Source organism: Indicator indicator, chromosome 7, assembly GCF_027791375.1.
Source record: "Indicator indicator isolate 239-I01 chromosome 7, UM_Iind_1.1, whole genome shotgun sequence".
In the NCBI taxonomy this organism is placed as follows: domain Eukaryota; kingdom Metazoa; phylum Chordata; class Aves; order Piciformes; family Indicatoridae; genus Indicator; species Indicator indicator.
In genome coordinates, this window is record NC_072016.1 from 26,283,015 (window position 1) to 26,310,140 (window position 27,126).

The following is a 27,126-nucleotide window of genomic DNA, read 5'->3' on the forward strand; positions in this document are numbered from 1 at the left end:
CAATGATAGTTTGCCCACAGTAAACTCTTTGTAAGAACAACTTAAAACACTGGTCGCTTATTGCATTCCCATGTATTTCTTTTCCCCGACAAGCACTATGCTGGTGCATTTTGGTAGCCTTCAATAATAATGTGAAACAATAAGTTCTTAGTAGAATTAAAAAGAAAAACCTTCAGGGAGAGGATAAGGTTGGTACTGAATCTGGTCCTCCCATAAGGCTGCAACAGATCTTAGGCATCTGAGATAGTCAGTTCCCTTTTAGTCCATAACAAAATAATGAAAACTATACCTGAGCAAAGACCCTTGCTGCTTTTAGACTGCATCCTTACTGCAAATTGTGTGGTTTTTTTCCTGAAACACCTTGGCATGTTGTAAAATCTCCACAGGAAACAGCATAGATGGTTACCTTCTCAGCAGAGCTTGCTGAGGTAAACAGTATGGCAGAACAAAGTTCTGACCTTCACAGTTTATAAGACATGGAAGCTACTATGTGCTTTTCCCACTAGTATTTCACCACAGGTTTTTCCAGTAGACTTGCAGGCAGATCACCTAGGGAAGAAAAACTGCACAGAATAACCATGGAGAATTTAGCCGTAGGTGAATGACTACTGTTGGTTCATCAAGTAAAACTTGTCTTTCCAGAGGCTTTTACATTGCAGAGATGATGCTGCCTCTCACATGATTGCAACAGATGGGTGTACAGGCCAGAGAGAAGGTGGAGTAGTGCAACGTCTTCAGCTAGCTGCCTGTGTCTCATTCATTAGTGCCATGATCCAGGGAACTCCTTTTTGTTCATCCCAGAGAGCTGTCCATTTGCTGCACTCCTATAAGCATTCCTTTGTTCTGTCGTGTGGTGCTTCTTTTAACCTTTGAGTTGTTAAATTTAATGCCTTAATTAGACCACCTCATATGAGGAAACAGATATAATATGATGCCAATACAGAAAAATATAATTAAAAACTGTGTAAAAATCTCCTATTTGAATGCTTTTCAGACTTTCTTCTCAGGATTCAGCATCAGAAACGAGCAGAATGCTATCCTTTGGAAATGCCTCACTAAGAAAAGCCATATTTGTGACAGAAATCATACCTCTGTGTATGCTGTGTTGCAGATCTCCCTTCCCTCCCCACCCCTCTACGTTCTGCTTTATGATCTGCTCTGATCCAGTACTGGAGCTCTTAGTGCAACCCAGCCATTCTCACACACTCCCATGCTGCCACTGGTGGCGTTGATGAACGTCGTCCAGTGCACACTAATAGTCATACTAATGTATAAATGACTATTTTCAGAGCTCTTTCAGAGAGGTTCACTAAAGCATGGTAATTAGTTACTTAATGTGTCTCTTTACCCTTGCTTCATCTTTGCTATGCAAATAGCAAGGGTGAAAATTCTAGCCCAAGTGAAGTAAAACGGCAAAACCCTGAGTACTCTCACACGTGTGACACTTGAAGGAACAGGAGACTGAAATTTTGCCAAGAAAAAGGAAAACATGCTGAAATGGTTAGCAGTTTAAGTGGCAGTAAGTGATACACAAATGCACTGCAGCTGAGTGCAGCTAGAGCAGCAGGACATTATTCTCCCCCATTCCATCCCACCTGGACAAGAGACAAGGAAGGAAGTACTCACTATAGGAAGCTGGAGAGAACTTGGGAGGCAAATAGCAATTAGGCTGAGACACAGAAGAACAGGGAAGAGGCAAAGGAGAAGACATTGAGTAGACTGAGGGGCTGCTGGCTTTCATGATTCTGAGGCAAGTGATCTGGGTAGGAGGAGTAGTGGAGAGAGCCTTTCTGCAAGTTCCTGTTTGCTGCTTGGGTAGTGCTTTGCAGGGAAGAGGACAATGTGTTATTTGGTTTATTCTCCCGTGGGAACAGGATGCGTTATACTGTTAATTTCTGTACTTGATATGAAGGATACCTACTGCTATGGTCCTTTTAAAGTCTGTTTGTTGTAGCTTCACTTTAAGCTGGTATTGTTGTCAAATGCTAGGTTTTGTCCACTGAGAAACCTTCCTGACAGCTTCTAGAAGGATAGCAGTGTCTTTGTGTCCCTTCTTATCTGATGCATAGAAAACCTTGAATTTTCATATTGTTTTGCCTCCATTGTCTGTTGTACAGAACTGAAGAAGTTTAAAATGTTTTAATGGCTGCCTTAAGACTGAATTGTGTGAAAGGCTCTGTACTAGGCTACAGCACATTTTGACAAGTCTTTCTTCCCCCCCATTGAGATGTCAGCACAGAACCTTAGAATGAGAACTGTGAGGGTTCTAAATATATCAAGATGTCATATATCCAAATAACTCTTCTATCCTTCTTACATGTTTCTTCTGCTGTTAAACTTTTATCTCTGTTATTTCCACCTTTGATATATTTGAGCTGTGTTTTTCAGTGCTTTCTGACTTTACTGTAAATAGTAGAAGCTCATTACTTTGGTGTGGGCCCAGGGAGCGGAAAGTAATGGAATGTGTAGGACTTGTTTTGGCTTTCCCAGGCATTTTTAAGATGGAAAACTCAAAGTTGCAAGATGGCTGCTTACCTCCCACTGCTGTTCTCATGAAGGAAAATGTCAAATAGGAGTGTTCCATGTGCTGCTTTTTGGATAAGAGCTTTGTGTGGTTGGGTTCTGGTTTAGGTTATTTTGGGGGAAGGGAGATGGCAACTATCAGTAATACAATTCCACAGAAAACTTAAGATGCCTGTTGAATTCCACCCTCTTTGAGAATTAAACTTCCCTGCTACCAAACATAGATGGGATTTTATTTTTCTCTGTCCTGGTACTTGCATATTTGAGGTAAGCCAGATGAAAATGGAAATAGCAAAGCATAACGTGTTAATTGCCAAGCTGATTAAGTTACAAGGTGTGAAATCTTTGAAAGTATCCAGACTAAGTGTAGAAAAATTGGCCCATCTCTGCTGTTTTTGAACATAACAGTGTTTGTCTTCCATCATCATCTAAATGAAAGGTTTTATTAGCCTTACAGGCTTCCACTGATACCCAAGATAGGACAGGCAGCACATAAACTAGTTTAATTTATCTTCTGTTAGTCATGTGAAATTCCATTATAGCCATGAATCTGCAGTGTGTCACATTGCTCTGTATGGGGATTGTACAAAGACTTGAAAGTACTGTTTGAAATACAAAGCTAAGCAAGGGGGTATAGGGTGTCTGAGAGCTTTCAGATGACACCTAGTTACTATCACCATACTGCTCTATATTACTGTTTAAGTGGTTTCTGTAGCCTAGGCTTTAAGTCAGAAACACGTTCAATTTAATTTTAACTCTTAACTTTATATCCAAATAGAGGGTACTTCAAAGTAGTTTCTTGGTGTCATTTCATTATTCTTGCCGTATTTTTCACTTGTTCTGGTTCTCAGGAGAGCCTTATTTTGTATGTTGTAAAGAACTCCATAGAGCCTCGTAGTACTAGACCTCTCACACTACTGTTTTTTTTCCTCTTTCCAGTTAGTCTCCAAATAGGCCTTTTAGACTTGCATGATGGTATGCACAATTCAAACTGGTTTAGCGATCCATTTTAGTCATGAAGTTTAAACACGCTAATTAGTAGCTCTGATACAAGAATAGTCACAAGGAAAAATTATCTTTTTGTATTCAAATTATGTATTTTAAAATTCTTAACCTGTTTTCAGTCTCTCTTCAATGACTAAGCCAGGTGGTTAGATGTAGATAAACTTGTAAGCTTCTTTGAAACACAGCACAAAACTCAGCTGTATCAGAAATCGTAGATTCATAAAATGGCTTGACTTGGAAAGGACCTTAAAAATCATCTAGTTCCAACTCCCCTCCCACTAAACCAGGTGCTAAAAGTCCTATCCAGCCTGATCTTAAACCATCCAGGGATAAGATGTCCACAATTTCTCTGGGCAAGAGTGTGCATCTCATCACCAGGCCCACTCTGTTTTACCTTTGCTTTCTCTAGCAGCACTCATATACTGGCTTTAAGAGCGCACATTCAGAGTGTGTTTGTTCTTCAGAAGTAACACCTGAAAGCTACCAACACATCAACAAGAAAATGCTAAGAATTGATTTGCTTATAGGGTCACTAAACAAAACCATAAGCTTGCATCTCTTTGCTGAAAGCCAGTAATTTTGCATTGGGTAAAGGTAAAATTCAGGAAAAAAATGTTTCTTACTTGAGACAATTCTAACCTCTTCTGTGCAGTGAAATCAGCTTTTTTTTCCTTCTGTTTTGCAGTTGGGACCTGTGTGTAAAAACCTTTCCTCAAACAGATTGCTACTATGATCACATGTTGTGAAACCGTTTCAGTTTCCAAGCGATTTTTTTTTCTTCCCTGAGCTCCTTACTCCTCTGAAAAATTACTAAACTTGTAGTATTCTTTCTATTCCACGAGCATTTTTACAAAATACTGCTTAAAGAAAGCAAAATTGATTTGATGCTTGTTAGATTCCTATACGCATTTGTTGTATGACACAATTGTGGAGTATTTTTTTCACTCTATGCAGAGTGTGTCATTAATTAAAGCCTCAATGTGCATAGATGTATGTATGTGGGTGGAAGTAACTGCTTTTTATGTGCTAGTGCTTGTGGAAGTAGGAGCATGTGAAAGCCCCTATTTCAGAGTCTGCACGGTGTTCATCTCATGGGACTTCTCCACAGAGCATGATTCCTCCCTGGAGCAGATGAAAAGGCTGGGGAGTGTGCAGCCACTGTAAGTACCAATAAAGTGCTGCCATAAGCAGAAGCGGCCCGCTTCCCCTGGATGAGGCTGCTCGCTTCAGCTTGGCAGAACTAACTTTTAATGGAGTCATCGTGGGGCTGGGTCAGTGTCTGCCGCCTTCCTAAACTCCTGAGGGAGGTTTTGACCACAGCTTGGGCCTTGCCTGAGCTCCACCGAGCGGCCCATACACTGCCGGGTCGGGGCTTGCGCCGAGAGACCCCGGGGCCCACGCGAGCAGAGTGGCGGTCTGGCCGGGCCCCAGTGCCCAACGCAGCTGGGGCGGGCCGAGCAGAGCCGTTTGCAGCGGGCCCCAGCCGCGCGTCTTCAGCACAGCAGCGGCGGCGGCACGCCTACCCTCGAAACCGCGGGCCGGAGGGAAGTGGGCGCCGTCCCACGCCATGAGTAGCTGAGCCGGCCCGGACCCAGTCTCGGTCTCCAGCTCCCTCGGGCTTCGCGAGGCCCCGTACGGGGAGGGGCGTGCGCCCCTCGGCCAGCCGTGCTTGCGTTGGACTGCAAACTACAGTTCCCGACCGGCGTAACGCGGCGCGACCTGGCGTCATCGGGCCGGGCGCATGCGCGTCGGCGGCACGGTCGGTTGAGTAAGGCGGAGTGCGATTGGCTGCGGGCGGTGGCCGGGCGTGGGACGCGCAGTGACGGAAGGAGCGGGGCAAATGGCGGAGAGATGGTCCCGGGCCCTGTCCCGAGAGCGGCGATAATCCCGGTGCGGAGGAAGCGGCGCCGGAGGAGGCGGCGCCGTGGTCCCTAACGCCCGCGCCACCCCGGGAGGGTACCACCGCTGCCGGGAGAGGGGCGGAGGAGTCCCGTCGGCGAGCGCCTTTTGCAGGCGGCAGATCAGCGGCCAGAAACCGCGGCGAGAGCCACATCCGCGGCGCCACCCGGAACGCGCCGGGCCTGCGCCTGGCACCCGCCGCCCGGCCGCTCTTGCCGCCACGACTTGACGCCGAGGGTAGGTGTCGGGCGAGAAGACGGCCGGGGACGGCCACCTGGCGCCCGAGGCCTGTGCGGGCCGCGAAGCAGGCCCCAGCACCCCGGATTCAGGAGCTAGCGACCGTTACCCTCGGCGCTGTCTTGCTTCCGGGACGGGGGCCCGCTGCCGTGGCCGGGGGGGACAGCCGCCGCCGCCCCTGACCCGCCGGGAAGTTTTCGAGGAGGGATTCGCAGGACTTTGCTCGGGGGTGAAGTGTGGGCTGGGGACAGGAGGGCGGGGTGCGTGCGTGGTGTGCGGCCTGCGATGCCGGGGGTTGTAGACAGGCTCTGTCGTTCGCTCCGGCCCGCGGGCTGACCCACGGCCCGCGGACTTGTGTAATGGGTGTTGGTTTCCCTGCGGGGCGGCGGGGAGGGGGCCGGGGAGGAAGGGAAGTGACATCAGAAGTATCCAGGCGTGCATGGTGGGGTGACCCGATTCCGCAGGCACCCCCCTCCCCCCGTCTCGAGGGGAGGGAGGAAAAAAGAAACTGTCACCGTGGGATTTCATCAGCTTCTTCTGCCTCCGTGCATTTAACCTATTTTTATTGCCTTTGATTATGTAAGAGGAACAGGGTAGAGAGGAGCAATGAGTAGGGGTGGCTGATGGGCTTTCTGGGGAATTATCGGGGGGTTTATGTGTCACTTGTCTGCGGAGTTAGCTCTGGGAAATGAGGAAGAGTTACGTTTTGGGGTTTTGCCTGTATTTACATTTCTTACATTGCTCCAAATATTTCAGCTCAGTGCAGGAAAGAGAGGCAGGGAGTGGAAACACATTTTTTTTATTTTATGTAGAGTGAAAAAACACGGGAGAATTTTAAATAGAAAGTAAAAATCTTGTTCTGTGGATAATTTAACGTAAGGAGGTACCTATTTATCTTAGTATTTTTTACCTTAGTGTATGATATGAAGTTTTAGCATAGTGAATCTATATTTGCACAAAACTTATCTTTTAACCTGCTTGCATCATACTGATTATTTGAGTTTTGACATTTTGATTCAAGTCTTACAAAATGTTTTTAATTTTTAAGCTTAGAAGTGAAAAAGTATAGATTGGGGAGCTCTAATTTCTGAAAATGAGGTCCTCTTGACTACAGCCATCTTCTCTTTAAAACTGCAAGGCACAAGTGCTGTTATTTTTGCAGACACTGGAAGTCTAGTGATGGAAATACTTCTCCAAGTCAGGGTTTAGGGGAGCAAAATGTTGTGGTGGTGAGTGATGTGATATTTTTTTTTTCTTTCTGTAAGAGTTAAATGGAAACTGAGATGTTAATATTTCACTTCAGTTTCTGTAGCTCTAAAAACTGCCTTTGTGGTCTAAAATATTTTGTTTACAGTTACAAGTATTTAAAGAATCAGAAAAGTAAAACGAGTGGTTTGAATTTGTTTTGCCCTTTGTTTTTCTATGTGGGCAAGTTTTAGTTTTGCTTTTGGATGGAAAAATCAGAAATTGGAGCTACTTACCAAAAAAATCAAAATATGTAAAAGGTGGGCAAATGCATGTTTGGAGCAGCACACTGTAGGCTGGTGACACTTTGGAGGAAAAAGAGGGTGGAGATGGGGTTAAAGCATATCGTTTACTAGGCACAACCAGAAGCAGTCTGCAGAATAGTGTTTCAGAGCAGAATTCTGGTCAGCAGATAAGCACATGTTTACCATCCATCTACTAAATTGCTGGAGAGAAGAGTTGTTTCCCAAAGTGGTTGTTGTTGTATCTCTTTTGCATTGCAACACCATCTATCTGGTAAACTTATGAAGTTCGAATTTAATACTTTGAATTCACTTAAAGTTTGTTCAAACACGGATGACCCTATGAGTTGCTCAATTTGTATGATAAGTGAGGACTGAGCTGGGCTGATAATGAGAGACTATTGGTGAGGCCATCTTGCTAAAGTGATAGAATGACGTTTCTGGAAACCAGTCTGGTGGTTTTGGCAGAAACTAGTCTAACATTTCAGGTTGAGAAACTGTCAATGTCCAGATAAAAACTAAAATATGGAAGACAGGCAGTATACCACATATTCAGGGGCATAATAATAAAGTGGTTGTCTTGAATAAACAGATCATGTGATAATTTTATTAGCAATGGTTTTTAGCACATTTCATTTACTATATATGAAGGCAGTTGGTAATTTGAAAGTTGGATTTCTTTGATTCTGTAGCTTAAATAAATGCCCTTCTTGTTTAACAAACCTGTCTTCAGTATGAAGAGTAATTTCAGTGAGAAAGATGGGCTTGATTAGATTCAGTCTGTCTATAAAGAATTCCAATTTCCTCTTCATGGTTGGGCAAAAAAAAAACAAAAAGAAATGCTAGTTGACAAAACAGATAGGATTGTTTTATTTTTATGTTGGCGTTTGTCAGTTGAAATACTCGTTTTGGGAAAAAGAAACAAAGTAGTCTGTCTTCCTTCTTGAGTTAAAAGTGGGAACAGAACACACACAGGGAGCTGTTTAAATGTGTTTCTGTTTAATCTGTTTGTATTTAAAATATATTCTACTGAGAAAGCAAATTGTGAATTGGGCTACAGTTGTGACAGTAAACAGTCATGGTTTATGCTGGTCTGCACAAGGTGTCTTCCAGGTTCTTAGAAATGGATTGAAAAAAAGTGTCTTTGTTCCTGTCCCTTGGTCAATTACATTTACTCATGAGGGGTTGCTGTGTTCCAGTATTGACCATGACTGTGCAAATGGCATAAACCACATTGTATTACTTAGCAAGTGTATTATTTGGTAAGTCTGAGTGTGTGAGAAGAACATAGGGTGAAGCTGTCATCATCATTTACGATTAATTAGTATTTAAAATGCTATAGCAACTTGAAATATTCTGACAGGTTTTTTTATTTAATTACAATCTTTTTAAATGCTATACTGTTACTGGACTGTAGCAGAGAACTGTTATGTTCCAGTGTGGTAAAAATACTCTTTAGCTTTCTGCTGATGCTTCATGAAAGCAGAGCCGTCTATACTTGAAAACATAAAATTAGATCAGAGCAAAGCCAAAAATAATGTATTAATAGCATATTTTTCTTAGGTATCCATTGTGCCATTGTGTTATAAATGTGCACGTAACTTAATTTCAAGTTAAGCTGGTAGATACATTACTTATTGAAGAAAGTTTTGACCTAATGACATTCACATGTAAATGAATTCGTCTGTAGAAAGAAGCGGATGATGTATCTGTTACTTGGGTGATGTACATGTCTAGTGCTTGTAGACCCATTAAAGAATGGAAGTACAATAGTTTGTAATAAAAAAATAAGTGAAGTTACATTTCTTCTTTCTTTTCCAATAGAGAATATGAAACAGGAGCCAAAATGACATCCCGATTTGGAAAGACCTATAGCCGCAAAGGGGGAAACGGCAGTTCCAAGTTTGATGAAGTATTTTCCAACAAACGGACCACCCTTAGTACAAAATGGGGAGAAACCACCTTCATGGCCAAATTAGGACAGAAGAGGCCCAGTGTCAAACCAGATATTTCCGAAGTTCCTAAAAAACCCAGAGTTGAAGATGAGGTAACAGAGGATCCATTTGGTTTTGACAGTGATGAAGAATCTCTTCCTGTGTCTTCAAAGAATGTGTCACAGCCTAAAAGCTCCTCTCAGCTGGAACCCGGTGAAGTTGCTCAGTCTGAGGACTTCACTCCTCTACTTGAAGCTAACAGCAGAATTAATCATCCAGATAGTGGCGAAAACATTGCATCCAGCAAGGGCATATCTTTTGACAATACTGTTCCTATCTTAAAAGAAAAGAGCACAAGCAAAAACGTGGAAGATGGAGAATTCAAAGGCAGCAGTACTAAACCTCCAACTGCAGGTACATTTACTCAACTGTCCAAATAGTTCTGTTATCCTCTGAGTTTTGCTAATCTGCTTTTAGACTTTGTGTTTGCAGGTGTTTGTTAAATCTTCTCGTAAAACTGTGGGGCAATTAATTCGTAATTGTAAGAAACTGTAAAGAATAGGAGCATTATGCACTTTATGCAATATTCTGAGATCTGTGGCACTCTAATCATCATGACTTCAGATTAGGATACAGTGCTTTAGATTGAAAATAGTGTGCTACCCCACCTTGAATGAATGTTCTGAGATCATTGTGCTTGTGGGATTTTTTTGATGTGCAGTATTTTGAAGAGCGCTGAGTTAATAATAGAATGCTTTATTCTTACATCACTGCCTTTCATTTAGTGCATGTAACAGTTACTACCATGCAGGTGCAGATACAGCTTACAACCTGCTTTATTAAGTTATTTAGATGCAAAAAGTCGTTTTCTGAACTTCAGTTGCACAAAGATATATGTTTCAAAAAAATATCTGCAGACCTATGAAACAGAATTCTGCCATGCTTCTGGCTCTGAAGTGTTGTAAAATATCTTAATACTTTTGAGAGGGAATTCACAAATTCCACGGTGCTGAACATCACTGCAATTCTGTTCACGTCCTTCTTAGACAAGATCAGAAGTTATTACATCTCAGTAGAAGTTTTCATATAATAGGCTGATTAAATCACAGCTTCTAAAATTGGGCAGAAGATCATGTTAGATAAACCTTGATGAACATGATACCTACTGACTCGCTCTGGGTTATCATTATCAACTTTAATGAGAAGTGTTGATGCAATTTGGAATTCTCTGGTATAGTTAACCATCAGATCAGAAATTTGGGTGGACTTGCTCAGTTGTCATATAGTGGTGAAGAAGATACTGACTAGTGAAAGACATGTGTAGGTCAGTTATTTGCAAGATAATTTTATTAATGATATCGTAGAGAGAAAAACCCAAGAATCTTGAGTTTACTTGGTTCTAATGCAAGATTGTAGCAGAGCAGGTTTTTCAGTGAAATGGTTTTCATGTAGAAAACTTTTTTTTTTTCTAGAATAGTATTTTTCAGGTTAGAAAAGAAAATGGGGAACTGTGGGGGGAAAATGTGATAGAACTCTGAAAATCCATAGTCTGTGAAAGGCCAAGAGGAACAGATTTCTGCAGTTTCATTGCTGCTTCGTGATTCTAGTATTATGAAAAATAATAAAATATTTATCACAGAAAATTTTAGTTTGATATTTATCTAAATTCTAGAACTCACTTGTTAGACAATGCTATGTATACCATAAATATACGCAGCTTTGAATGGAAGGAAGCTTATGAATCTTGGTGGGTAAGTCCATCAGTGGCTGTTGAATGTGGAGGTGATCTGGATGCCGAGTGGGATTCCCTCAGTTAACTGATAGAATTATCTTCTTCCATACTCTCCTGAAGTTTTTGTTACTGTAATTCAGTCAGAAGGACAAGGTGGATCTTGATCTGAAGGTGGTGGTCTTTCAGAATCTGGTAGATTCTGTTGACACACAGTCAGATGTAGATAAAACCCCATTTTGTAGTGTTCCTCAGAAATTAAATGCAGCTGAGGATGAATCTGTAAAATATCTGAGGAGGACCTTTAAATAAGGGTAAGGAAACCCAGACTGTAGTTTTTGTTGGTAGTGTTTATTTTGGAGAGTTAGGGTAAATGAAAATTGGATGGTTTAAGCAGCTATTATGCTTGTGTGTAGATTGGTCCAAAGTAAATAAAAATTGTCTCGGAGTACATCACTCAGAACACTGAGCAACTGTAGATGTTGGTGTAGTTAGTCTGTGTAAATGTAGGTGCTTCAAAGGATTCTTTTTTATATTGACTGTTAAGTTTGATGGCATGAGCCTGTCTTTCAGAACTGGAGAGAATTCATTTTATTGATTTGGATGTGAGGGTGTCAGGAACTTGAGGGAGAAAAACTAAGTAACAGTAAAACGGTGGTTTGTTGTTGTGTGGTCTCCCTCCCCAGAATCATTTTGCCCTTCCTTCAACGTGCTTTGTTCACAGGTTTCTAGATCCCTAAGAGAGCAAGCTCTACTGTTCCTGAAGACGAAAGAAAAGGGGGATTAAAAAAAAAAAAAAAAGGGAAAAAGGGCAAGCAGATGGAACAATATTAATACTCCCAGTGTGAGAGGCACTGCAATGTGAGCACAACCTTAACCTACATACAGGGGTGTATCCCTGGGTATAGGAAATGAGGCTATATGGGTACTGATGTTCCTGAAAGTGCTTGTTAACTTTCCAAACTGCAATTTGCTAGGTGTCCTGCTGCTGACTGGGAAGTGCATGAATTAAAGTCCAAGTCTTCACAGAATCACACAGAATATTAGGGGTTAGAAGGGTCCTCTAAAGATTGTGTGGTCCTATCCCCCTGCCAGAGCAGGATCATGTAGAGTAAATCACACTGGAACACATCCAGGCAGGTTTTGAATATCTCCAGAGAAGGAGATATTCATGATAGCATGTGCCATCATTGTATCTTAGTTGTAATGCATATCAAGATAAAATACAGTAACATAGTAGTTAGTGGACTTTTTATGAGGGAGTATTCAGTAGGAAAAGGGAAACCCTACAGAGCAATACTTAATTGGGTTTCTGAAACTTGTTGGTGAGTTTCTTTGGGTTTTATGGGTTGGGGATTTTTTGTGTGTTGTTTTGTTTTGATTTTGTTTGTTTGTTTGTTTGTTTTAAATTAAACTGTAAGGCATAAACCCAAGTAGTATTTCACACTCAATTCACCTGCACAGAAGCCGTAATATAAAAACACCTGTAGCCTTGCTGAGCAAATTATGAGGTGCTAGTTTAAAAAATAGCTAACTTTGTTCTTAGAGTATTTGTTAGCTTTTGTGTGTCAAAGTAAACATACTACTGTATTTTAGATGGAAATTAAAAGTCAAAGCTTGATGAAATTTTAAAAGATAGTATGAATACATTTCAAAATGGATAACTACTTCTCTGCTCTGGGTATTTCAGGGAATTTCTGGCTTTTTTTGGGAAATACTACTGCTGTGTGCAAGTTTACATTTTGTTACTGAATGTTGTGGTCACCCACTGTCTTTCACTGAGTGCTGAGCTCTATGACATGAGCCTTTGGAGGGTGTAGTCCTAGATACTCATCATCTGTTCATCACAGAAGGCACTTGGGTCAAGGGATGTCATGAGTGATTGAACAATGTCTCTCTGTTGTATTGTATTCCTTTTTGTGGGCTATGAAATAGTATTACTGATGTGTGTTAATTCTAAGTTGAAATACTGGTTATTTAATGATGCTTTAAACCAAGAAATATTTTTATTTAGTATGGACTTAATCTGATTGTTTTTTAAGGCCTAAGAGTTTACTTCTTGAAAATATATTTTGCTTGCTATGGAGAAATAGAAAACAGAATGTTTTAAAATGTCTTTCTAGAGTACAGAGCAGTGTAGGAATAGTACCCCTTTCAGCTGTGTTGTGGTGCTAAGTACAGATTTTTGTGGTTATTGTGTTGGTAGCACTCTTTGAGGCTTTTCAAGATTAAAAGGACAGATTATTGCATGCAAAGCATTTGTAATACTTGCATTTTCCCCCGACTAACATTTACAGTAATCATGAAAATAGCTATTCTGCATCTCGTCATTTGTTATGATGTGCCGGTGACATTCAAACAAGTCATTGCTCTTGGTGCTGTAAGGAAATGTTTGCCTGTTGTCTGCTATTCAGTTCTTCTGTGTTTCTAGGTAGTTCTTAATGCCCTCATTTTTCACTAGGGGCTTATGCACATATTGGTAGCTGTGTCGGTGTGAGCTGAAATTCCCCCCCCACCGACAATAACCAGGCTAGCCCAGTCTGGAAGCAAATGAAAAGCTGTATTTACAAGCAGAGTCTAAAATCTACAATGAAATGCAATGAATATATACAAATATACAAAAATTCACAACATTCACAAATATATACAATCAACAGAAAAAGCACAATCGATCTCCCTTTGCTTCCCCCCAAGGGGACCCTCCCAAAGGGGCCTCCCTCTCCCAGGAGCTTCCCCCCCAGACCCCCCTGGACAGAGAAGCAGAGTTAGTTAAGCAGAAAGTTGTTAACTTAGCTGCCAAGGTCAGTGTGTTATCTTCAGCCAGAAGAGAAGAAGAAACAACAGCCAGACAGCCCAGCAACTGCCCCCACTGCTGAACACAGAATGTGCAGAATGCCTACTTTGTTTTGGGTAATAGTTCTTAAACATTTCTATCTATCCAATGGAAGTGTTTAGAACAATCGTTATTTTGCTTTCTTACACCCAATAGTGACTTATTTACATTCTTTCACTTTCTCTGTTTTGAACTTTGCAAGGAAAAATTAAAAAGACAGTTTCAAACCATCACAGTAGCAAATCAAAATGGCAAGTGAAATCCTTATTAATTACTCGTACTTAAATAATGCAGGAGTGAACAGATACAACTGTGCTTATCTACTTTATTACCCAGTATGCAGAATCTAGTTGTGTTTAGATGCTGGAAGAGCATACTGAGTGAATAAAGAAACTTGAGAAAGTGGTTGCCCTGGAGAGAAGATAGTTTAAGTCATCAGCTCTGTTCCATACAATCTATCCTTACAGTAGTTCGGTCAGTTTCCCTGCAAAGCTTCTGCATCCTGATTATGTGGGTGGGGGAGCCCTATCTGGAGAGTTAAGTTGCAACTACCCAGTTGCAAGTTTGTAACATGATTACATTGATAAGATTGTTTTAGAGCTTCTGTTTTGTGCTTAACAGTGACTTGGACGCTTAAGATAATAGTTGGGTCTGGGTGATCTTACCTTCTTCTGCAGAGTCATTCAGTGTACTTCATTTACTTACAGAATCAGAGAACTGTCAGGGTTGGAAGGAACCCCAAAGAATATCTAGTTCCAACCCCCCTGCCATGGTCAGGGACACCCTTCACTAGATCAAGTTGAAGAAGAATTTCAGTCTAGTCATTGTTCTGTCCAAAAGTGGAGCAAAAAATTGGGGGGAACTGAATGAGGGCTGAGCATTTGGATGTTTTAGGAGACGGCTGGCAGCAACCATGATTAAAAAGAACTGCAGCTGTGCTCAAAGCACTAAGAAACTGATAGCAGAGAAAGGAAAAGGTCTGCCAGAAAATATGTATGCCTGTAGAATTGAAGTGTTTTGAGGCTTGTGTAGATGGCAGTAGTTATGCTGGATATATAGATAGCTGGGGTTTATGCACAAGTCTGTGTAGAATTTTCTCGTTTTGTCAGTAGCCCAAGTTCAGACTAGTGGGAAAATTGTTCACTTTTTTCCCCTTTGGTATTGTGATACTCTGAAGATTTGGTTGTGTGTTTTTATTATGTTTTCTTGGGTGTTTTTCAGAAATCTGGAATCACAGACATTCTGTTAGAATTTCAGTACTTATATTGGTTTGCTAAAATAGTGATACAGAAAAATAACTCAGTATTTAGGAAGGAGTCTTCTGCTTTCTGCAAGATGTTTTCCCTGATTAGCACATGAAACTTAGTTTTCCTTGTTCTTTAACTACCCTTTCTCAAACAGTGAGATTCTCAATACTTTAATCCATACTTTAAAAATCGTTCTTTATGGACTTACACAGTTAACAGTTTTTAAAAGGTCAAACTTTTGTCTGCTTCTGAGCTTCTTTCAACATTTAAAAATATGAAATATCTTCTCATTCAAAACAGTTGGCCAGTGCTTCTCACAAGTAGTAAGTGATAGGACAGAAGGAACTGTCCTTAAGTTGCTTCGGGGGGGTTTAGGTTGGATAATTTTATTGCAAAAATCTTTTCACCAAAAAAGCTGTCAAGCATTGGAACAGGCTACCCAGGGAAGTGTTTGAGTCTCCCTCCCTTGACGATATTTAAAAGATGTTTAGCTGTGGTGCTTGAGGGACAGGTTTAGTGGTGGATTTAGCGTCACTGGATTAATGGTTGGATTCCACGACCTTAAAGGTGTTTTCCAACCTAAATGATACAGTGATTTTAAGCAAAAAAAAAAAAACCCTTTTAATTTGCTTACCTCTTGAGCACGCCAAAGCATGCAGGAAAGCCAAAAACAGTTGTTTAGGAAGCCATTTTATATTCAAACTGCTGAGATCTTATTAACTGTGTGGAAAATATTTCCAAGGTCAAACTTAGCTCTTATTTTCTAAGAAACTGCTACTGTATTCAGTAAAGGGTTCAGTGTATTTATGAATAGTGTGTGAATTCAGACAGACTTAGCCTAAGGATACATTTGTTTTGACAGTTATTGGTGCTGCTATGTTCTAATATGCTTTAATTTTTTTTTATAAGGGCTCACAGTACAAAAAAATTATGAAAATTATGCTTTTTTTGACATGTGCCAGCTTCTTCTGTTGCCCATGACACTTTGTCTTGGTTCCCTTGCAAGGGGGAAGTAGTTACCTTCCTGGTCCAGCTTTGTCCTGTTGCTCTGAGAAAAAGATGCCCTTCTCAGCTACCAGTAAGGAAGAACATCTATTTAGTCGGACTTTCAGTTGGAGGCAGACACAATACAGCTAATTGAGGTGCTGACAACTCCTCTATTACAGAATGTAGCAGCTCTTCTGACTGTTGGATATGATGTTGCACAATTTCTTGTCTCTTCATGACCATTTTATGCTTAGATTTCTGTCCAAGTAGTCATGCTTGCAGTGCCCAGAGTTCTTCAAAGCTTAATTCTTTGCTGGAAGACAAGAAATTAGTTTTATTCCTGTAGAAAAGGTTTTAGGATTGTTTCCTAGAACTGCAATTGCCCTTTATTTGAGAGGTATGGATTTTGCATGCAAATTGGGGGTGTGGGCATTGATAACATGCTGCGTGACACATTGGGTTTTTATAGAATGTCAGTGTCAGTAGAGTCACATTATAATTTATATCTTAGGAACGTGGATGGATGCAGATGTGAGGCAATGTTTAAGAAAAGAAAGAAGTTGCATTTGTTCAGCAAATCTATATTCACCAGAAGAAAACAGACTTTAAACGTGGTTTTAAGAATGTTGTAGAAGAGTTCTAAGCAACATTAGAAAGAAAAGTGACAGAAGAATGATAGTGATTCCAGCTGTGAAATGCAAACTGTACAATTGGTAGGTGCAACTTGGACAAAATACTTACGTGGGGAAACAAAAAGAGTTGTTAAGCAAAGGAAATTATAGGGCTTTAATTTTATAGAATTTGAGAGGCTGGATATAGCTGATGGCAAGCAATGTAGGTTAATTTGTAGCTGTGTTTTAACTGGAGGAATAAATCAGGTATTTTAGTTATGAAGCAAATTCCTAATTTTGAGAATTGGTGGATTGCCCCTAATGCTTGCTGGGAATGCAGTTGTGCTGAACATGGTACTATGCATGGTTTGGCCAGATATGAAGGTGGCATTGAGATATTCAGTTACTTAAGATACAATGAAGAGTTGGCTTTTAGGCAAAATGTCTAGTGGTTGGTAGAAGAAATAGAGGAAGAGGGGGAAAGCCTCTAGGTCACTACTTCAAAACCAGTGACTCACCATACCTTTGAAAATTGGGCCTGAGATAAAGGCAAGTGATGAGCTCTGTGGATGTTTTCTGTGCAAGAGGGAGGGTGATCATGTCAGCCTCCGTGCCTGTGGAAAGCCTCCATTTCCACTGAAATATAGGGATTTTCAAACAAGCTGTGCACTCTGACAGGAGGTATAATTTTTGTAGCAGTGTAAGACAACTTTTCTGAAGGGCTGCTGATAGCATGTTTTCCCAGTGGAAAAATGTCTGTGAGGAATTACTTCTGAGAGCTTGAACAGGGATGCAAGCAGAGAAGCAGAATGACAGTGGTTAGAGTTCAGCCTTTCATGGCGTGGAGCCATAGCATGGTGGGGTGCTGTGTGAGCAGCAGCAGCACAGCAGTTCCTGTACTGAAAATGTGGAAATATCTTTAGGTTCATGGAATGAACCTGATGGTTTATTAGAGAAGCTGAACACTGTGTTACAAAACTGAAAGGCTGCATTCAGGTGATTTGAGAGAGGGATGTGTCTTCTTTCTCACAAGCTGTATGTTTACAAGAATAGCTACTCTTAACTGAAATTATGTAATGTGATTGAGAACTTAATAATAAATTTAAACTTTTAATATAAATTATCTTAGAATTTTGATATTCAGGGTGCTGGAAAGGAAAGAAGAAACAAAACTATTCTTAATTAAAATAGCACTGTGATGGCAGTAAATTAAATCTCATTACTTTAGGTTTTTCTGTGGAATTCTGCAAAACGTGCGACACTTAAAACATCTGCAGAGACAAGCAGTGTCTGTCCAACCTGCATGCAAACTACTGAGAACTTATTTTGATTGAAAGAGAGCAAATAACCAGCATTACAAGAATTTGTAATCATAGCTAGGAATGTGGTGGCTCTACAATTTTAGCTATTTTTACTGATTGTCAACCATGAAAGTGGTCTTGAGAGTCTAATCTCCTGACTCTCTTATGCTTCTTGTCTTCTGTTCATGCCTGCTAATAAGCACTGCTTTTGGGCATCAGTGGACAATGACAGATCTAAGTAAATTTAGCCATTTTGAATTTTGTGGTTTATGTCCATAAGCTTTTTTTCTCTATTTCCCAGCAGAAAGTGAATCAGAGGAGTTTAGTCTGTAACCTATTCTCCTTATCAACCAAAACATTTAATTTCCACTGCAGAGTAGAAGAGAGAAGGTGTAATGAAATTCATTTTCTTACTTGGACAAATATAAGGCTTCTCTGCAGTTGCTGGCTTTCTGTCCAAGCCAGCAAAGGCACTGTGTGTATGTCTCATTTGGGCTCTCATCCCAGAAGTGAGGAATATGATACAAGCACCTGGTGAAGATTCATCTTTTCCTTTTAGCTTGATCAGCTTCAAGTTGTAAAATGATGTGGCTTTACCCTTGGGAACATATGTAGTGGTGTAATAGAGCCATAATACATGATTATGCATTTGGGGTACATCAGGCAGAGTTGTAGCTCATAATAAGCTTAAACTTTCCTACATCCTATGTCAGTGGTCTGTTCATGAGCTGTAGCCTACTAATACCCTCAGTAGCTGGAGGGATCTGAAGTCCCTGGGTACATCCTTTTATTTTTTTTTTAAATACATATCTTACTGCCTTCTTTTCCTTAATCTTTTATTCTCTTGCTTTTACATATGTCTTGGTAATCAGGTCTATTTGAAGAGAAACAGAGGACTATAAAACTGGCCATTTGCTTGCCCTTTTAAAGATTTCATTGCTTCTGACTAATTTTAGTATTATCTGTACATTTGCAATGAACTCGGTGACTGTGTGGCTAATACTAAAAGCAGCCTAGTTTCAGTTTGTAGATTAGTTTCCTACGTATAAAAATTCAGTCATGTTCCTTTTGGTACTGAAATGCCGGCTTCTATAGCTGGTTACACAGCAATGAAGGAGCATAAGGTCTTACACTACAAAAGCTGTAGAAGGCAATATGTCTTTTTGTAGCTTGGAGATTAGCATTCATCAAGAATTGCTAGAAATGAGAGAAAACTAACCTGGAGCACAAGTTGGTAGGGCTAACATTCAATACTGGCAGTTATCCCATGAGTAAATAGAACAAATAAGATTTTTTTTGTGTGTATATGTTAACATTTTGACATTTTAGCATGTTTTCTTAGCATACCAAGGCTAATATTGACTGTCCTTTTGTTTTCTTCCATTTCTTAAAATCATTTGTACTTGTTAACCAGTTTTGAGCGAACTGAGTGATAAGGAGAGATTTCAAAGATACAATGCTATTTCAAATGTCAAGAAATATGGTGGAGTGAAAAACTGTACTGATTGTTCTGTTCCCTCACCTCTCTGTATGCTAGTAAGGAAAATGTAGTTATAACTCGATCCCTAATTCATTTGAAAAGACAACAGCAAGCTGGCTAGTCAGCACATGTTGCCACGCCTGATTGGCAGTGTGTGCTGTCTCCTGTCCAGTCAAACAGGCTGGTGTTGAGGGGGCTGTGGAGGTTGCTGGCTGAATTCAGGCAATGGGCTTGTTCGAAGCTACAAATCTGTTCAGGAGAAAAATTTATGTTAAAAGACATTGTTCTTATAGCCTGGGAGCCTGCTTTGTATTCTGAGTAACTTAAAAATAGCAGCTCTATCACTGACTTTTATAATAATAAAAGCATATAGTGTTTGACATTAGATGATTAGTATTAGACAGTGAATGATGATTTGATAGTTATGGAGCTGAAAATGATGTTTTCAGACTTCAAGCAGCCCTGGTCTTGTAAGTTAAGCAGAAAAGAAGTGAAAATAGGGGCTAGGCTGGAGGATACATTTCTTGATTGTTGGTTTGGATTATTCTTTGGGTTTGTTTTGGGGTTTTTTTTTGGCAGGAAGAGCATTTGGTTTCCTAAAGGGTTTTTTCCTTTTATTTTGTTTTGGATTCCACCTTGGTATATGTTGTAGCCTGAGGATCAAGGTATGAAATTGTTAACTCTTGCAGTTTTGATAGTTGATGGAGAAGGTGTTACCTTTTCTTCAAACCTTCAGTGTTTACTCTTCAGGTAAGAAGGCTCTTCCAAACTTTCCATCTCCTATGGGAAGTGATAAGAATTGTTTTTATGGCTTCTCTGTTGTATGTTAACCTACTCACTGCTTTTTAGGCCCTACCTGGAGCAGGTTTTGACAAAGTTTGAGTTTAACAGTAAATGCCATTATGATGAACCTTGAATAGGAATGGAGGTGGTTCTTGTAATGTATACCCAAATGCTAAAAGTGATGAGTCAAGCATATCAGTATAGTTTCATTACAGTAAATATTCTAGTATGTCATCAGTGATGATATGAGACAATACCAGTTCTAGCTGTCTTAAAATTTTTCTGAAGGAAGCTGTTCAGGTGAAAAAGATTAGCTCTAGTTTGACAAAACAGAGAGAGTCTGGAAAGATGTATAGCAAATCCTGGGAAAACTTCTCAGGCTCCTGGAATGACATCTGCAACCTTTTAAGGTCCTGCACCACCCCTAACATTTACTTTCTCTTCTGCCCAGATTCTTTAAGGTAGTCTCTCATGTTCTCTATCTGTACCTCCTTTCAAAATCACCTGTAAGACAACTTTGCATTAATCGTGTTTCAAATACTAGGCATCTTTTCTGGGCCACTTTGTGCTCTTCTGGCCTGTTCCAGCTACAGGTAAATCAGCTGGGTTTTGTCTGTTCCTTTTTAGTACCTTGATGCTTATTTCTGAGTCCTGGGATTCTTTTTTTCTTTTTTGGACATTTGCCTCATAACTTCCAGATTATGTTGGTGAGTTGTCATTACCAGGGGTGGGAAAGAAGTATATTACTGTGTTCCACACTACTCCAAGCAGTGGGGGACAGTCAAAGGTCAAGTTTAGAGTTGCTCATATTTTTTAAAACCTTTACGCTTTTGTTTTTATTTGTAATTTTTTACATAATATAAAGTAACTGGAACCACTTAGCCAGTTGTGGAGATAAATTGCCATATGGTCTCTCTATAGTTCTTCTAGCAATTTCTTTTGTTGCATTTCATGATCAATCCAGAAGTGAAATTTTTGGGATTAGGTGAATAGAGATTCCATAGTCTCCTTTTTATGTTTGCTGCTTGCTCTAGAAGTTAGAGTGAATTAGTAGCAGAGGTCTTGCTCAGCTGTCTCATTTTTCTCTGGAAAAACTTTTTTGTTCTTTAAGATAATCTGTAACTAAAGATTGAAGATAAGCATATTGCAAATTGTCTATCTTCAACTAGTAAACTTACCTTTCTTTCTTTGTAACATTCAGTTTAAAACACTTTGAGTGGCATGCAATTGAAAACAAAAACAGAAAACCCCAAAAACCCCACAGAAACCCCAGCAAGAATACAAACCAAAACCCCCTAAAAAATTTCAAAAACCCAAAAAACAACCAAACTCCAACAAACCCCACAAAAAATAAAAATCACAGTCTTTTTGCTCTGCCAATTTTTGAAAGCTTTGCTATTTTTTTTAGACCTTTCACTATCTCAACAAGCTTGGTTTTATATGTGGCAGTAGTACATAACAATACAATCCACCAGAGTGGTGCCTTTTTTTTGTTGTGGTTGTTTTTGTTCAGGTGCTAGCATAATATTCCTAAAAAGCATAACAATCTCCTGTAGTAGTCATAATTTGTTTTCTGCTTAAATCTCTGGAAAGTAATTATCAGAGTGTAAGAGAAACAATTTAAATTATCAAGTCTAAATTATGTGTAAACTGATAAAAAAATACGCCCTGGGCTGGAACACCTCTGCTATGAGGATAGCCTGAGGGAACTGTAGTTGTGTTCAGCCTAGAGAAGAGAAGGTGCTGGGGGTACCTTATAGCTGCCTTCCAATATCTAAAGAGATCCTACAGGAAGGCTGGAGATGGACTTTTCATAAGGGTGTCCAGCAATAGGACAAGGGGCAATAGTTTTAAGCTGAGGGAAAATAGGTTTAGACTAGATCTTAGGAAGAAGTTCTTCAGTAGGAGGGTGGTGAGACTCTGGAATAGGCTGCCCAGGGAGGTTGTGAATGCCTCCTCCCTGGGGGTGTTCAGGTTGGATGGGACCTTGAGAAGCTGAGTCTTAGTTGATAGGTATCCCTGCCCATGGCAGGGAGGTTGGTGTTGATGATCTCTAAGGTCCCTTCCAACCAAAGCCATTCTATGATTTTGATCTACAAAATATCTAATAATTCAGAATTAGTTAATTTTCTTGTATTTTCCTCAGTATCTTCTGCATCTGTAAATAAAAATGTATGTTATGATTGCCTGCAGTCATGCTCTTCTGCTGTACTAGTTACTACAGATAACCTTGATTTTAGAAATTACAGTAGTTATCAGAATTGCTAGTGTTGTGCACCTTTGGGCAATTAGTAAATGATCTGCTGTAATTTTCTGCTACAGAAGCTTCAGTGTGACAGCTATTGACTTTTCCATTAGATGAAAACAGTGGTTTGACAAAGTTTTCTTTGAGGAAGTATCCTTTAAACATCACTGCTTAGTTTTCCACCAGTGCATTATGATGATCCAGTTCTAAAGCCAGACTTTCTACCTGGTACACTGGTTACATTTTCCATCAGCCATGCTTATTATTGGAGGTGGAAAACCTCTCTGCTGCAGTTGCTAAGACTTACGAAGTGGTTTAAAAATGTTGGTGTCTGACAGGTACAAAATGAAGGGAGGTGGTTAGCTGCCACTTATTTACTGTTTTAAGAGGGGTTTTGTATCCTTTATTAAATTAGTATCTGAAAGTGAAAAATGAGATGTAATGTTTTGATAATTGTGGAGCCTTTTCAGATACAAAATTCTAAGTTGCTTATGAACATACTTCAAGTGACACATAGCTTATACAAAGGCAATTGAAGTCCTACTGGGGTACAGAAAGAGCTGTTAACACGAGTGGCTTTTAAGATAATTTCTTGAAAATTCAGCAAACCAAGCATCATTAAAACTGTTTGGGATAGAATGGATTTGTTATTAGTAAGCCGACTGAAAAAAGCAATTCTACTCACAGATGAAGAGAAACAAGGAATTTAAGGCTTGAAGAATTAGATGTATTGTGTCGGTGTGAGCTGAAATTCCCCCCCCACCGACAATAACCAGGCTAGCCCAGTCTGGAAGGAAATGAAAAGCTGTATTTACAAGCAGATGAAATGCAATGAATATGTACAAATATACAAAATTCACAACATTTACATATATATACAATCAACAGAAAAGCACAACCGATCTCCCTTTGCTTCCCCCCAAGGAGACCCTCCCAAAGGGGCCTCCCTCTCCCAGGAGCTTCCCCCCCAGAACCCCCTGGACAGAGAAGCAGAGTTTAGTTAGAGCAGAAAGTTGTTAACTTAGCTGCCAAGGTCAGTGTGTTATCTTCAGCCAGAAGAGAAGAAGAAACAGCAACCAGACAGCCCAGCAACTGCCCCCACTGCCGAACGCAGAATGTGCAGAATGCCTACTTTGTTTTGGGTAATAGTTCTTAAACATTTCTATCTATCCAATGGAAGTGTTTAGAACAATCGTTATTTTGCTTTCTTACACCCAATAGTGACTTATTTACATTCTTTCACTTTCTCTGTTCTGAACTTTGCAAGGAAAAATTAAAAAGACAGTTTCAAACCATCACATGTATGATGTTATTGCCTTAACCCAGTCTGATCAAATTTACCTAATATGCAGGCCTTGAAGTACCTGTGTGGTTTGGTGGTTCTCTTAGAGTTGGTGGAGAAAGAGTTACTGGAGATAGCCAACCTGCCTGCTCCCAACAGTTTCAAAAACAAAACTGAGGAAACTGAGCTAAGTGTGAAATTGGAGATGAGGAGCCACTTTGGGAAATAAAAAATGTAAACGCCTCAGTGCAGGAAGTACAGAAAAATTGAAGTGGAGAAAACAGATGTGAAGGATTGTTCTTGTCATGATGCATCTCTCAGCTGATGCTTCCGTTTGTCCAAAGGAGGCTGCTGCAGTAAGATAGGAAGTTGTTACCTCAATAGGACACAGATGACTTTGTTGCTTCTTCAAAGCCCTACAAATATTAGGGTAATTTTAGAACATTCTAAAATTCTAGAACAATTTGTGGGCTCATTTTTCAGTGTATGTAACAACATCATGAAAATCAACTAAAATCCACTCTTAATGAAAATATTTGTTTGGATTTATTATTACTTGGTGAAATAGCTACTGCATTTTAGAAAAACCTTTTTAAAAGAGCATCTTTCTTTCAAAGACATTGTCAGTGATGGCTGTAACTTTTGGTTACTGACAGAGGGACTTCCTGGAAAGGGACTGAACAAATAAAGTGGTTTTAACTACCAAAGGCTGTACCAGAACTGAAGAATGGACAGGAATTCAGAGTGTATGTTTTAGATAAAGTGTTCTTCAGTGAAAGACATAAATATGCACTCCTTGAATGTCTTTGGGTTTTGTGTCTTAAAATCTGGACTTCTAAGAGAACATGTGAAAGTATATATTACAGAGTAGGTACGATTTTTGTGACGTGCTAGTAACAGTTTAAAAAAAACACCAAAAAAGCCCCGAACAAACCCCTAAGCCCAAACTTTTTCATAATAGTTTCTTTGGTGACAGATTCCTTGGTAATTTCTTCAATGCTACTGTACGTGCTCCTGCTGTGTGTGAGCAAAATGTGTTTTTGGGTTCTTCAGTCTGTTTTCCAGGCTTGATGTGTTGATCATTTTTACTTGAAAGTACAGAGCATAGCTGAGATAATGATTCTAGTTAAGACAACGTAAAACTAAACGTCCACAGTTTTAATCTCAAAACAGATTCCTGAATTATTTGACTCTTGGGTTTTAACATAAATACACACACATGTATTTTAGTCCTTCCCTAAGAAGATGAGATTTAATTTGGTCTTGGTATGAAATGCAACTCCTTAAAATCCTAAACTTCCTTAGGAAGGGATGACCATTCCTTTTTTAGATAGACATACTGAAACTTCTTCCTAACAATTCAGTAAAGTATTGTTCTGTAAGCCAAGACAGGCACATTTGAAATGCAGGTACTTTAAATGTTACTTAGACTTCAGTAATTCCAGTAGATCTGTACTCTGATATGGAGCAGTAAGTGGTGAGTTTGCAAAATACTGTATTGTTGCAAGACAGTCTGAAAAAATTTAATTTGCTGGCTTTCATGCCTAAGTATTATGGTAGTCTTCAGTTGTGCAGTAATATTAAATATATGGGGGGGGAAAAGGGAACATATTGTGTACTGTCAAACTCACTGATTACAGAAAGATTCATTTTGGTTTGGCCTCTTAGATTATCACAAGCATGAGATCAGAATGGGTATAACAAGATATCTTGTATAACATAGAAATATTAAGAAAGATTTTAAAAGATTCAATCACTGAGATGGCTAGAACTCTTTGGGGAGTTGAGTTTTGCATTTCATACATGCTATGAGGAACTTTTTTTAATTGTAGCTCAGTATGTAAACTTCTATGACAGACGTCAGCTGGGCTCCCAGAAATCTTAGATACAGTTGTCCTGTCTCCCAGAGGGATCTCAGCTAGGATTAAACCAATTTCCTGCAAAACTTTCCATGGTAGTGATTCCTTTAACTAGAATTTTTCTGCTTGCACCTTAAAAGTTCCTTTAAGAACCATTTGTGAAAGGATAACGTTTGGATGATGCTGTTTTAATTTGAAAATCATAGAAGGGTTTGGATTGGAAGGGACCTTTGAAGGTCATCTAGTCCAACGCCCTGCAGTCAGCAGGAACATCCTCCACTAGATCAGGTTGCTCAGAGCCTCATTGAGCATGGCCTTGAATATTTCCAGGGATGGGTCTTCAACCACCTCCCTGGGCAACCTGTTACTGTGTTCCACCACCCTCATAGTGAAGAACTTGTTCCTAACGTCCAATCTAAATGTACTCTTCTCTAATTTAAATCCATTGCCTTGTGCTACCGCTACAGGCCTTTTTAAACAGTCTCTCTCTGACCTTCTTGTAGGCCCCTTTTAAGTATTGGTGGAAGGCTGCTGTTAGGTCTCCCCAGCTCCATCAGCCTGTCCTGATAGCAGACATGTTCTTTCTCCCCTGATCATTGTGGCCCTTCTCTGGACCCGCTCTGTCAGGTGCACATCCTTCCTGTGTTGAGAGCTCAGAGCTGGATGCAGTACTCCTCTTGAGATCTTAACCAGAGCAAAGTGGCAGAATCGCCTCTCTCCATCCGCTGAACAAAATCCCTGGATTTTGTGGCACTCATTTTCCTTACCAGGAAAGTTGAAACCTCTTGGTCAGTGCTATGAAACTTCTGTGCCATTTGGGTAAATGGTATCTGATGAAGCTTAATGCAGTGAGGACTAGTGCTGAAGGATGCTAAAGCTTTCCCTTTGCTGATGAGTTTAGGAAGCATTTGCTGTCTAATAAACTTGGACCTCAGGGGTTGCTTTCTGCCAGTGGAGTCTCTACTGTAATGTTCTGTACCTGTGCCTTGTGAGGATCTCTTCTAGCGTTTTGGGTTGTTTGTTTGTTTGTTTGTTTTTTTATAACTTGTCCTGTCTGGGTTGCTTCTGTTTTTCCAGTTTATCTCATCGTGTGCTACCCTTGTGTGTGTTAGTCTTCTGCATTCCAGACTTCATGTCTTGCTTGTCCTGCCCTGTGCAGCAGTGAGTGTTGATAGTAACAGTAGACATCTCAGTTCCTGTGTTTAGTTTCACTGTCTGAGAAAATTCAAAGAAATTTCTGCTCATTTTGTTTCTGAGAAATATCACATCTGTATTTCTGGGTATCTTTGTGTGTGTGAGGTGCAGCAACAGAGTATGGCAGACGCAGATGCAATCTTCATGAAACTCTGGTACCGAACCTACTGAGGAGTTGTTGGTATTTAGCGAGACCATAGGGAATGGTATCTTTAGCATTTTAGAGGGCAACAGGTGGAATATTTCATGCTGATGTTCCTGGCGTTATTATCATGTGCATTTCCTGGTCAGCTGGAAACAAAGCTTACAAAAACCGATTTCTTACAGTAGAATTTGGTCTTTTTACCAGCATAAGAGGCAGGTGTGGCCATGGATTGGAGAAGTGTAAGAGTAACTTCTGGGAGCTGTTCTTCCTCAAATCTGTAGAAATTCTTTGTAAAAAATCTGCACTTCAGAAGTGATATAATTTAAAATTGTAACAAGAATTGTA

The 27,126-nt window shown here is 40.0% G+C and overlaps 1 protein-coding gene across 2 annotated transcripts in view; it reads left to right on the top strand.

Moving 5' to 3' along the window:
* Positions 1-5,631: 5,631 nt before the first annotated feature.
* WAPL (WAPL cohesin release factor) overlaps positions 5,632-27,126 on the top strand; it is a 72,848-nt gene continuing 51,353 nt past the window's right edge. For both annotated transcript variants that reach the window (XM_054382088.1, XM_054382089.1), the window contains exons 1-2: positions 5,632-5,664; positions 8,976-9,499. In XM_054382088.1, the coding sequence (XP_054238063.1) occupies positions 8,998-9,499 (502 nt within the window). In that variant the 5' untranslated portion in view covers positions 5,632-5,664; positions 8,976-8,997. The remainder of the gene's footprint in view (positions 5,665-8,975; positions 9,500-27,126) is intronic.